Source organism: Pseudochaenichthys georgianus, chromosome 9 (assembly GCF_902827115.2).
Source record: "Pseudochaenichthys georgianus chromosome 9, fPseGeo1.2, whole genome shotgun sequence".
In the NCBI taxonomy this organism is placed as follows: domain Eukaryota; kingdom Metazoa; phylum Chordata; class Actinopteri; order Perciformes; family Channichthyidae; genus Pseudochaenichthys; species Pseudochaenichthys georgianus.
The window spans coordinates 13,549,070-13,563,286 of NC_047511.1; the positions used below are offsets into that span (position 1 = coordinate 13,549,070).

The 14,217-nt window shown below is 41.5% G+C and overlaps 1 protein-coding gene across 1 annotated transcript in view; it reads left to right on the forward strand.

The window, feature by feature from the left end:
- Positions 1 to 14,217, forward strand: part of LOC117452496 (metal transporter CNNM4) — a 59,610-nt gene that overhangs the window by 29,498 nt on the left and 15,895 nt on the right. The window contains 4 exon segments of the mRNA XM_034091176.2: positions 5,479 to 5,622; positions 6,367 to 6,501; positions 9,861 to 9,893; positions 9,896 to 10,032. Coding sequence (XP_033947067.1) covers positions 5,479 to 5,622; positions 6,367 to 6,501; positions 9,861 to 9,893; positions 9,896 to 10,032 — 449 coding nt within the window.

A 14,217-nucleotide genomic window follows, 5' to 3' on the forward strand; every position in this document is an offset into this window, starting at 1 on the left:
CAATCCATAGATCTGTAGCTGTTGTGATGTTTCACAGTGTGAAATGCAAACGCACCCTCCGCTGCATTTACAGCATCCTCCGTTTTGCCTGATCTGACCTGTGTGTGTGTCAGCGTAGTTGTAGAGCCGCCCACAAAGCTTCAGACTCAGGGATTACGTCACACACGCAACAGAGTACCGTAGTATTCTGTGCAATGCGCCAGTCAATTTAAGTACATGCAAACGGTCGGCAAAACCCGGACATTTTCATGAATGTATAAACCCCCCCCCGGACGACCCGGACAGGGCGTGAAAAGAGGACATGTCCGGGCAAAAGAGGACATTTGGTTACCCTAGTTTATGTCCATATCGATCAGATCCAGCTAGTTCTAGCCAATGATATGACTACCTGCTTATTAAAAGACACCTAAACAATAAGTGTCGCTATGCAACTGGGTGAGGCCACAAAGTATAGCGCAGCATTATGCATTTGTTTACATGCCCACCGGAACCCCGAGGTATTACCAACAGATCAACGCACAATCAACCCATACAGGACATCTCTTTCTCCACATTAAGTGTTAGACATTAGAATGGACTATTCTTGTCGGTCACATACTTTTCTTGTCTGTCACGTAAGTGGCGCAACTGAAGCGGTATTGCGCTAAAGGGAAATTATTTTGACCGAAGAGATTTAGATTTGCCGGCTAAAGGGATCTCATTTTGTGTGCTTCGCGGATGCGCTCGGCTCCTCTCGACTGCTGCTTGGGTCTGCTCGGTCAGCTTCCGGATGAGGATGCATTCGTTCTACCAACTTACAGTCAGGGCCGCCTTAATGCACGGGCTGACCTGGGCTGAAGCCCAGGGGCCTACGGAGATTGGGGGTCTATCATGAGCCAAAACTATTTTTTATTTCGGGTATTTCTTTTTTATTTTAAATAAACAAAGTCTTGGCTTTCAGAATATGAAACTTTTATTTCCAAAATCACACGATAAATACATTTTTGAAGCTTGTAAAGGGAAGAAGACAGCTCTCCCTCGCCACTCTGCTGTTCCTCAGCGCCGCTTCCCCTCCCTCCACTGAAATTATGAATGTACGGCATATAGTAATCATAGATAACACGGCAGGGTCCGTTACAGTTTGTTTTCATCTGATTTCAAATAAACAAAGTCTTGGCTTTCAGAATATTAAACTTGTTTCGGCAAATTCAGACGATAAATACAACTTTGAAGCTTCGGCATAATTACAAGCGGAGAACGCAGTAACGTGATGTCACAGCAGGCAGAACAACAGCATCAAAAATGTTGACTCCGTAACAGTCAGTGGGCACCACTTAACAGCCAATCAGAATGAGAATATGTTTCACATGTGACTTATTCAAATTGCGAGTGATTGAGTGACAGATGAAGGTTGTTTAGGAGAAAATGTCGGAGAAGAAAAAGTTTGACAGTGGAGCTTGGAAAAGGAAATTGTTGAGGGAAAAGGAGTTTCGAGACATGCAGCTATTACACAAAATGCCAAAGCTTACAGGTTATTTTAAACCTGTAAACCTGGATGAGGAGGAAGGACAGATTAGTTCTGTACCGAGCGGCAGTGGTGGCGGCGATGCCGGCCGCGGGGCCTCGGAGCCAAGTAGGCCGTCTGGTTCTGATAGCGATGGAGTAGTGGGACAGGAAAAACAGACAGGAGGGACGTTATCTGTTGGAGGAGATGGAGAGGACGACGAGGACTGGCTACGTGGAGGGGAGCCAACGGCAAACCCGGACAAATACATGAGGGAGGCCCGCACTCATCTGGAGGAAAGGACCAGGCGCGCGTAGAGCAGAGTTGAGAAGACAAGCGGGAAAACGAGGATACAGGAGAACTAGACGACCCCTACAGCACTGACCCAGGTCTCTGGGGCAACAACATGGACAAACAGGTGCTTCTCTACTGGGCGAAAATGGGTCCGGAATTGTGTCAAAACAGAGAAGCTGACCTCTCTGCCTCAGAGCAGCAGTACAAGCATCAGAAGAGATACTTCTCCAAAAGCTTATTCAAGCGCAAGCTGGGTAACGGGGAGTATATGCTCAGGGAGTGGCTATGTTACTCACCATCCCGAGTTAGTGTCTTCTGCTTTGCATGCAAAGTATTTGGCGATAAGAGAGACACGTCATTTGGCAGCGTGGGATACTCTAATTGGAAGCACGCAAATGAACGGATAGCCGAACATGAAAGCTGTGACATGCACAGGAAAGCCATGGTATCCTTCATTAATCAGACAGCTGACCGTGGAACAGTGGATTCAGAACTAAAAAAACAGTTAAATGAGGAGTGTGAGTATTGGACACAGGTGCTGCAGAGGGTTGTCACTGTAGTCAAGTATCTGGCAGAGCGGGGACTTGACGTAATCCCTGAGTCTGACAGCCACAGGTTTGGGGACACCAACAATGGCAACTATTTGGGTAGCATGGAGCTGATCAGTCAGTTTGATCCTTTTTTAAAAGCCCATATTCAGAAATACGGAAATGCCGGCAGAGGAAATCCATCCTACCTCTCACTAAATGTGTGTGAGGAATTCATACAGCTGATGGGACAGGGATTGCTGGATGAAGTCATCAGCAGAGTAAAACTGGCAAAGTATTTCTCTGTCAGTGTGGACTCCACGCCAGATATCACACATGTGGACCAGCTGACATTCATCCTACAGTACGTATCATCAGAGGGCTGTATAGAGGAGCGTTTTGTCAAATTCCTCCCCATTTCCAGTCACACCGGAGAAGCGCTGTTCAATTCAGTAATTGGTGTTTTAGGAGACATGGGCATTGACATCAATAACTGTAGAGGACAGTGTTATGACAGGTCAGCAACAGGTCAGGCACATACAAAGGCGTGCAGGCCCGCATCTAACAGATGAACCCACTGGCAGAGTGGGTTCCCTGCGCAGCGCACACCTTAAATCTGGTGGGGTTTAACAGCGTTAACTGTTGTGGAGAGACTGAACAGTTTTTCAGTTTTGTGCAAGCATTGTTTAACTTTGCATCAAAGCAGAGGATCAAGGCGGGTTTGCAGCCTAATGAAAATCACAGAATTGAAACTTAAAAAACGCTTTCCGATACAAGATGGTCAGCGCATGCTGTTGCAACCAAAGCCCTGTGTCTGAATTACGCCTGTATCCAGCAATCTCTGCTCAACATTGTGGACCAAAATCTGAGCACAAGAGAGGAGGCCAGGGTATTGCATAAAAATATGAATAAACTGGAATGCCATTCTCCAACGTTTCCAGGGTGTGAGCGCTGCACTACAGGCAGTGGAATTGGACCTCTGCAATGCTGTGGATCTAGTCAGGTCATTACGTGAATATGTAGCAGGTCTACAGGATCAGTTTGACAACTTTGAGCCAGCAGCAAAGAACATGTCCCCCACCGTGTCCGTGTGCGATCACTGAGCCTGCCGAGGCTATAAATGACTTTGATTTGTTGTTTAAATACAATAAAAAAAGGGCCTGAGGGCAGGTTAAGGCGGGCCAACTTAAAGTAGATAACATTACAAACATTTTATACAGAGGCCATAATATTGTAAATAATGTTTGTTTTTTATAACTGAATGTAATGTTTTCTACTTTTTTACATCTGGGAAGGCAAGTGGAAGGAAAGGGTCTTGACCAACAACTTAAGTATTTCTTATAGCTATGCAGGGCATGCAAGCGAGCAAACACAAACAAGAACAAACAAACAAGTGAAATGAAGAATAAAATTGAAATTGTACAATATAATATTGTGGTGGTTCATCTTATAATTCAGTCTAGAGAATGCACCAGACAGCATCTAAGACCTGCAAAAATCTAAATTTTCTAGGGGGAGGCCCCCCAAACCCTTCGTGCGTCATTTTGCCCGCGCCCATTTTTCAGGGCAATCTCTATTGGGCTCAGGGCCATCTGTAAATTAGCTTAGATGGCCCACAGGGCATCTTTAATGTCATGCACTGCGCTGGCAAGGGGACTACAACTACAACAAGATGAACATATTTGACCGTAATTTAATTGTAATACACGTTCCAAAATGATGCCGAAGTAACAACATACTGATACCGGTTAGTAAAAACCATGGATTAATGCTTTGACAAGTCTGCAGACAGACGGCAGGCGAAAAACCCTTTTTTAAATGCGTGTTTTCTAAATGGAGTTGGCTAAGCTAAGCTAAGCTATATATGCTCCGACCATCCACACTCACAACAACGGCCTATACAGACATAAATAAACCAGCGACTGTATTCTCCATGACACAGGCAGTCTGTGGTTTACTTTGTACTTGTTTAACTTTTGTCTAGTTTCTGAACAGATATGAGGAGCTGTGAGCTCTGAGTGCTAACAGCTAACGGCTGTGTTGTTTTTCTGGGGCTCTCATTAAAGATGACGTCACGGCTCCGCCTACACTGCGTTACTATAGTAACTAACCCAGTTCCTAAACTGTAATGGAAGCGCAGCATTAAAGTGAGCCGGGCCTAATAAGGCCTAACCAAACCGAGCAAGGCCTGCAGTGGAAACGCGCCATAAGAATCTTTACAGATCACATTTGTTATTCAAACCACTCCAATATAATCAGTCCTGCTCATGTCTTTGCCGCGTTGCCCTAAGGACCCATTCGAAGGAAGTGACGGCTACCACCGTGTTAACAGGACATCTCTTTATATGCATTTCTATGGTGCATTTCTTCCACCAACTGTTGCAGCTGCACATCACATTGCCCTCATGCTTGTGGCGTTTGTATGTGTATACAGAGGATTTAAAAAGTCCTGATCAGACCCGGCAGCAGGACTTAATCCATGTGGGGGCATTTGATTTGTTAGGGCGTGCCCAAGGTCAAAATAATAGGTTGCGCGGGCACATCACTGAATTGCTCTTGCTGATGAATTAGAATCAATCTCCTATCTTTATGTAGCGTCTTGAATCTCACTTACCTGAAACCAACAACGCACTTTCCCGGGACATTACTGATATGTTGACTTGGTTTCGGCCCAGCAGAGCAATATAGAAGTAACAACTCAAACATTCTGGATACATTTCTTTGCAAACAAGCTCCATTTTGATGCTTTCTTATGAGTTCTGGCTACTCATTTTCATGCATAGAACTTGTCTCAAGCATTAAAAATGTAAATGTGTAACATTACCGCAAACATGCATGTTTATTTTAAAGCTGAAATATGAATTGTGATGTAAAAATATTAAATCTCTGCCATATCTTCTCTTCTGCTGCCTGTGTGTCACTCAGGACTGACCACCACACACACACACACACACACACACACACACACACACACACACACACACACACACACACACACACACACACACACACACACACACACACACACACACACACACACACACACACAGTTAATTTAAAGACCTGCGCTTTGTCTGGCAGGCTGTTATGTGACGACGCATTGTTTTCACTTGATTGCTTGGATGTATTAATGAAAAGAAAATAACACTAATGATCTTTTTTCTTCCACTTTAGGAAAATCCCACCTGGCCATCGTCCAGAAGGTGAACAACGAGGGGGAGGGAGATCCCTTCTACGAGGTGTTGGGGTTGGTTACCCTCGAAGACGTCATCGAAGAGATTATCAAATCAGAGATTCTGGATGAATCGGATCTTTACAGTGAGTTTGGTGTTTTTTTCTAAAGGGTGTCTTTAATGTCTTTACAGATCATTTTCATCTACATCTTTGTTACACTTCGGTTCAAAAGTTTCGTTTCTGCTGTTATCTTGAGAGTTTTTTTTGTATACGTACAAACAGTCAAATTCAGACACCGAATGTCATTATAATAAGATTTAAAGCCTCTGTTTAGTCCATTTCCCCACAGTGTTGCTAGTACAGAGGAGCATACTGTGAGAACTTTATTATTAAATTTGTTTTCCAGTCCAGGAAAGAGTAACAGACCCCCAGTGAATGCTGATTGTTTTTGCACTTTCGTCGATCTCTTGGAACCATTGTTCAGCATTTTATCTTGTTTCCATGTACAAATATTTCATACAAAATAACTATATAACATATCTTCTTGTAAAGTAGGACTTTGAGTATCCTAAAAGCATCAAATAATATTCAAAAATGTGTGAATATATTACCATATAATACGTTTTCACCGTTTTTTATCAGTGAATTTAATTATTTAATGACTTTGTTTTGATATCTTGGGAATTTAACAGATTCTTTTCTATCACAGGGTCAAGCAATAAGCGGCTCCTGCTGTTGCTTCACAGAACAGCTGATATGATTTTTACAATGCTGTTTAGCTGCTGTAAAACATCTGTACAGCATGGCCTCGCTTTGCTGATTGCTCAACAGTTTTGAACTTGTGACTGAACATTGACTTAATGAACGCGTTTGTCTGTTACTTCTCAGCTGATAACCGCAACAGGAAAAAAGTGGCGCCCAATAAAAACAAGATAGACTTCTCCGCCTTCAAGAACGAGAGTGAATCAAAAGTGAAGTGCTCTCCTCAGCTGCTGCTGGCCGCACATCGCTTCCTGGCTACAGGTGAGGAACGGACTTATACAAGCATGAGCACACACAATCATCACAGTGACAAACACACAACCACAAGGTCTTTTATAACTTTTAACAGTTGAAATATGCACTTCATATAGGAACTTGTATTGAAGTGATTTCCTATTATTCAGCTTGATAACTCTATTTCACATATTCTTCTTGTCTAACAGCTTCAGTTACTTTTCAGATGAATTTTTCCCCCGCACCCCTCTAGTGATAAACATGTATATCAAAATGTATTCCCTTTTAATGTTTATGATGAACTAAAGAATTCTTCATTGAGATCATTCTCATCTAGCTAATAAACCATTTTGAAAAGCCTCTTGGTTCAGTTGAAGTGCATCGTCACAAAGATGAAAACAAGACATCAAAGTTGGCTTTTTAGAGATCTGTAGTTCTCACATGATTGGACACATCTACAAAAAAATGATGAATTTATAGAATAGGATGCATTGCTGTAGAATAAATCACCGACAATAGGTAAACGATTTGTTAACATTAGCATCAACTTAAAGGTGGGGTAGGTAATTTTGGAGAAACCAGCTCGAGTGCTCTAGAATTTGAAAATACACAGCCGGAAAAAATCTGCCACTTCCTAACAGAGCCCCTCCTCCAACACACAAGGACACGCACATGCCCAATGAGGGCACGAGATAAGTTTGTGCACAGATGGAAGGCTGACAGGCAGGTAGGCCATCCAGTCATTTTAGCCGGGCCGCTAAAATGATTGGTCGTGCTTTTTACAGTACTACGGCTTCCGTTTTATGGATTTCTTTTCAAAGCACTTAAGGTATTCATTGCTATCGGGATGTTAAGAGCATTCCATGGAATATAACAAAAAGTGTATCTCGAGCCGGTTTCTCAAACTTACCTACCCCACCTTTAAACATCTACAACAATAATATATACATACAAATTAATGCAGCAGTAATGTTAATCCATAAAACATCATATATTACAAACCAACCTTTTACTGCCCAATGACTCCTTTCACCTTTGATACGTTCACCTACATTTTACTGATGCAAACCATTTACTTCAGTTAAAGATGGGATTACTTCTTTCAACACTTAAAATATTAGAGGGACATTTAGCCATTGTATAAATACCCTCAAGATGTCAGGATGAATTCTGCCCTCCTGCCATCTGAGGTCTTCACATGCAGGAAGGAGTTTGACATTTGTTTGTCTACTCTGAAAGTATTTTTAAGATCCCTGCAGTGTCCCTGTCTGTGCTTACCGCTGCAAGAACACTCAGGACTATTGCCAGCTGCATGTGGTGCATCGCCACTTCTTCAAATAATTTGAGAACGTGTTGCAATCCATCTGGTTAGCAAGCGTTAGCGGACATATTGTGCCAGGAGCAGTTAGCACTAGCTGCGGCTAGCATGACGTAGCACTTCCTTGTCTCACAGACACTGCGGGGAAGTCTATTACCTCTGCAGGCATAACTCTGCTGACACGTTGCTGTTTCTTTCTCAGGAGGATGGGTTTCAGTTTTCTTTCTTGATTCAATACACAGGAATGGGATTCTCCCCTTTTTATTTTGGTCCACGAAATTACTGTTTACCGGTTTCTTTATCTGTTTTGTCAGTGATCATTACCCAGCTCTTATTTCACATTATGTCTGATTTCTGTTGCCTTTGATACCTGATACGGGATATTCAGACTATCGCTAATCTTTAAGAGATTTATTCCAGTCAGGGGATTGAATATGCATAATGCCACCATTATGCTTCAATAACAGCAAGCCTCCTTCAGTCTGTGTTGCATTTTATGAGCTGATTGATTGAAGATGTACTTGTTAACTTAATATTTAAATCATAATGGAAGGAGTTTGTTTGCATGGCGGACTGCTTCATTGTTCTCAGTGTGGGTTGGGTTGAGGACACTTAGGTTTGAGCTCTGATTGCAACAGCCTGGCCTGCGACAGTTTAGAATTGCATGTAAACCAAATACATTTCACAACCTGAGACTATGCACCATCATTAACAGATATGTAAATGTCTTAGTGTTAGCCAGAAGGTTAATCATCACCAGGTTGCCATTGGTATTCACGCAGATCAATATTCTAGAGAATCAAATATATTTGTTTGTCTTTTTTTTTATCTTTGAACAAATAATCAAGAGGGTCCTATTATGCTAATTTGGTTTTTCCCTCTCCTGTAGTGTGTTATATAGGTTTTGTTCATTTAAATGGTTTGCAAAGGCTAAAATCCCCGTGTTCCCTCCAGAGGGAGTTTACTCTTTTTTGCTCATTTCACTTTCTCAGAGGCCAGTGTGTCATCTTAATTATATATGTATGTCTCACAATGTAAAACAAAACGTAAGTCAAGCATTTCAAAATTCTTCTCTCACACTTGAGCAAGCCATATTAGGATTCAATGTTGCAGTACTTATTAGTTATTTCTTTATCAGCCTAACATTGAGCTGATTTTCATTTGAATACATTTTATATTATTCTATGTAATGTCATGTCCATTTATGTCACAACAATAAATTCCTTGCAATACTAAATTCATTCAGTTTGTCAAGGCTAAATGTATGCCTTGAAATATGTAACCCTCTTCTGTTGAACCAACATAACGTACATTTTGGTATTATTATTTAGCATTGTAGAGGGCAATAAACTCAGACATGCATTTGTTATAATGAATTACTTATGATCATTAACTAGCCAGACAAGAACTTGGCTGATATTGCCAATGAATAAGCAAGTGCAGGAACATAAGATATTGTCCCGACAGCAAGGCTAACTGAGCTAACGGCTAACTAGAGAACAGCAGCTAATGTTAGAAGGTCTTAGGGGTAGGCGTTACGCTACTTTGGCGACACGTTTTTTTTGTATTTATGTCAGAAAACTCTGTAAATCACAGAGATTGAAGGCAGCCAAAGGAGATTTTAGGGGCAACCATTCAGGCACAAGAGATAAATAAATTAATAAACAGTCACAGCCCTTTTAGGTTCCTCGGGGTTGTGATATGCTCGCTCTGATCTGCATAATTTCAGAGAGAGAGAGGTCCAGTAAACATTTTGTTCTCGAAATATTATCCAGTTTTATTAAAAATCGACTTGATGCCAAAGCCTTACACGCTTATCCACATTTTTCACAAAAGCATTGAACGTATCATTTAATATGCACATTGATCCATGATGTGTTTGTTGGAAGTAAGAAGGTAATTGGATCTCAAGTCAGTTCGGAAAAAAACATATTTTTTTTGGTGTAATGAAGTATATAAACCTCCCAAAATGTATTTATGATCCTTTTTTGTTGTTTAGGGCAGTCAAATAAGTGTACATTAATTCCCCTTTCACCTCAAAGAACATTTTCTTCTTGTCTTCCTACAGAGGTGAGCTTGTTCAGCCCGACTCAGATCTCAGACAGGTGCTGCTGCGGATCCTGCGCCACCCCGATGTGATCCAGGAGATCAAGTTCAGTGACCAGTGACAAGCGCTCGCTCCATCACTACGTTCTACCAGAGGAGGCAAGCCCGTCGACTACTTTGTTCTCATCCTGCAGGTACGTGAAGATCGAGGGAAGAGGAGGGTGAAGCACGAGCTGGCTCTGTGACCGCTTGATGCTTCAGTGTGGGTGAAGCACACTGTTGTCTGATCTTCCAAAGGCCCTCAGAAAGCAGATCAGGAACACTGGTAGATTATAACTCCCTCCCACACACTCACGTATACTCCAACACAAGTAGGATAATATCTAGTTTTGTTTCAGCTCTGACAATACTGTTCTCAAGTTCTCAAAGTGAGTCAGCTACAGAAAACAACTACAGAAAACATTTTTTTGCATTCTTGTTTGTTGATTTGTCTTCCGTGTGCAAATAGGCTCTTTCTTGTATGTTTCAAATTACACTGTTTTAGCAACGTTCATACTACACTTTAAGAATTAGCAGCAAAATAATCTTAACACATGGTGCATTAGTCATTTTTCTGGGGCTCGTACATTTGTGTTGCTGGTTGCAACATCAGTTGTGCTTGCTGTTTTAAGAATGTTCAAGAAGAAATATCAAACTTGACATAGTTTTGAGTAGATATAAGAGGACAGAGTAATGGCTGGCACATCATTTAAAAACATACAGGAAAACCAACAGGACTTGATGTGGTCGTGCTCTCATGTAATCTGGCAAAACTCAATCTAAAAATGTAGTTTGAGTAAAGCCGTACTGATATTCTTTTCCCTCACCGTGCTGAACACATTGCGCCATCTTAATGTCATATTCCCGTTGCTTCAGCCCGGAAACTAAGCTGTGAAGCTTAAATCTATGGGACTGACTCTTCCTCTTTCTTTCTTTGACAATTATCTCCACCTCTTTTCCCTTCTCCACCTGCCATGCCATCCCCTCACAAAGTGCATCTTGAGCATTAGCAGTATTGATCGGCCTGCCTTCTAGTTAAACGCTGAGCTACAGCTTGTGACAGATTGGCAGTAGGCGATAATAATAATCTGTTTGTTCTTGAAATATATGTCAAGTCACTTTTGATTCCCGAATGAAGACACAAAGGTGATTGAGCCCACTGGAGGGAAGCTCTCAAGGATTACTACCTTACGTTTCTAAATGTAGTATTGCAATAGGATGTAATGAAGGCCTGAAAAGGACATATTGAAAGCTGTCCATTCACAGACACAATGCTTCGTTTTTTTAAGTTATCCTCATTTTTGACGGGAGGTTTGGGTTGACAAATGTTTTTTGAGAGAGGCCTAGGTTCAAAGTGTGGGCACTATAATATAATTCCTCTAATAGGCAAGGGAGTTTTCCCTAAAAAACACCCGAAAACATAATCATCAAAACTATTCACCTCTGTGGCTTTGAACATATGTCAGTAAAGAACACAATTAACATGATTGGTCTTTTAATTTGATGTGCTGCTTTGGCGTGGTATTTCTATGTGGAAATGATGAATTTGGTTTGCTGCATGGTCCACAAAGAATGATACGAAGAGACTCCCTTCCAATCTCTCATGAGACACTCCTCTTCTCCCTCAATAAATCCTTCCTTGAAATGTTTCAGACGATAGACAAAGGCCTGCTGTACAGAAATCACTGTTTAAACCAAATAAAATGATATATTTCATGGAGCGCAATCGGATGGAGAACAAAAGATTGGACTGTCTGGAAACAGACGTCTTCTATATCTATGCAAAAGAAAGCACAGTGCAGGAATACATTGCATCCTATGTTTACGGCATGTTTAAATAAATCTGTGTTGTTGATATATAAACAACAGTTTAGAAGTCACAAACTAATCCAAAGTCCATCAACTCCAGAAGAAGGAGATTAGCCGGCTACTTTAAGAGCTTTAGCACCCAGGTTTGGTGGAGGGCCAGGCTGGAGGAATTCTAAGTCACATTAAGTAAGTGATTAACCAAAAATCAGTTTGTAGAATGTGTACTCACCTGACCTGAAAAACCAAATGGCTGCTGTTGTTTTGAGTTTATTTGTGCTCTTTTACCAATCACTCCACCCCATCTTTAAGAAAAATCTGACCCACAAGTGTATTAAATATAGGAATAAAACTCCTAACTTAATGTTAATATGTATGCTTTTGATATTATAACTCCAAAACAAATTTGATAATGCAATACACTGTTACATTACATGTACCGTTTGATTCATCTTTTCCATTACTTCTTTGTTGTTAAACACTTATTGTATAAACAAGTATGTTTTTCTAAGGACCTTTGCCCATTACTTAAGTTGTAGCTAGCTAATTTAACACCCATTGTAGGTTTTTGAAAGTAATGGATTTATTTGGCACATTAATGGTTATGTGTATATTTCTATCTGCATATGACATTGTGGTTAATAGAGCCCGAGTGGATACCAGAATGCTCCTCTGCTAGGTGTACATGCTTAGCAGTAGCTCAGTCTGTAGGAAATAGCTTGGGGACCAAAAATAAGGGGTGAGAACTGGTAGCTGTAGAGGTGCCAGTTGCCGAGGTGTCTGTGAGCAAGGCATCGCACACCCAACTGTTTCCTGACTACTGGCAGCCCTTTGCTCTGCCACCTCTCCTTAGTGCATGTCTGTGCTGAATAGTAATAAACTCCTATTTTCATGTTATTCCTTTGTCCTACATTACCTATAGATGTTCTCTTAATTCCCACCTTGACTATTCCACAAATGTTTGCAGGCCGAGGTAGGTAGCAAACACCCTTCCATTTAAACACTGTCAAATCTGTCAGTGATGGCAGCGTGAGGGCCACAACACACTTTCTTTATCGCTTTTACAACATTTTGGAGTCAATGCTGCCGCTGCAGCTCCGCCTGTTTAAAAGGCTTTCATGTGTGATTATAACCGCCGGCAACATTTAACGTTCAAATGTCACTTTCATTAGACATAAATGGCATCATTTGAACAGATGGAAGCAGCCAGCAATTCCATGTTTTCAAAAGGGCCTGAGTGAAGTCAGGAGGAAGTTGAAAATGGTAAAAGGAGAAAAGGAAAGGGTAACTGAGGTTTCAGACAGCTGTGTCCTTGAACAGACGGACAGACAGAGAGAAGGGAGGAGAGCTGTGTCCTTGAGGATTTTCTCTAAACTAACGATCCCTGTTATACAGTATAAGATGGTCCCTCCAGGAGGAAGGACACCATACTCACACACTTGCATTGTACCTCCTTCTGCATGCTTACACAACCCTCCAAACACACAAAGCTCCCAGGGCACGCTCCTGTCCTCCTCTCTGTGTACATGTACACGTGCGCTCAAATCCCACAGGATGGGAAAATGACGATTCATTGTCTTAATCTCCGCTCTTTCACACACACTTATTTCCCACACGTCCTTTATGTCAATGTCACCAAACAGTCATTAGCCAGGTTCAGTAATCCCAGGGGGATCATTTCCACTTTCTCCTCGCGGTGAGATTTTCACAGTGGGGGGCCGGATATTTGTGAGGAGGTTGTGGAGACCCCACATGTGGAATAAATCCGCTGAGACCTTTTTGGAGAGGGAGGCATTTAGTGTCAGCATGCCAGGGAGGGAATGTTCCACCGGAGGGAAAGATACCGTCGGAGCCAGTCATTTGTGAAATGTTCTGGATGCTGAGTGCAGAAAAGCCTCTTGGGTTTAAGTTGGATTTTATGAGAAGTACAAACTGAGACTCAGGATGCTTTGCTTTCTGTCAAATGTTAAGATTGTTTACACAAAACAAGGTTTAGTTGAAGACAGCTATTTAAAAACAAGACCCAGGAGCTTCCAGGTATAACCATTTTCATTTCAAGTGCCTAACCTAGATTTCTGTATAAATACTAATTTCGAAAAGATGGACTATTTTCATCAGATCCTGTCCTGAGCTGATGAATATTTTATTTAGGTTATTTCAGATACACTGCAGACTCGCTGACTTATAGATTTATAGTTTCTCTGAAGAGTCACTGACAAGCCTGTGTATAGAGAACTTAGCGAAATGTGGAAGTCAACATGGAGTTTGTGTGCTGCTCATGTTTGGCCTGTAAACAAAATGATCCCCTCACATTCCAGCAGTGCTTATTTGGAAACAGGAAGGTGAGAAACAGACAGAAAATAGTTAGTGGAAAGTGTGAGAAAAAGGACATGTTTTAGATGGGGGTTTACTAGAGATTATTGGTTAAAAGAAGTATATTACACAGTGTGGTGTTGGTGATGTGCGGAGCGACCTTTTGGCATGTTCAGAACTAAAACAAGAAGGACTTGTTGCAAATAAACAAGCCTCATGCA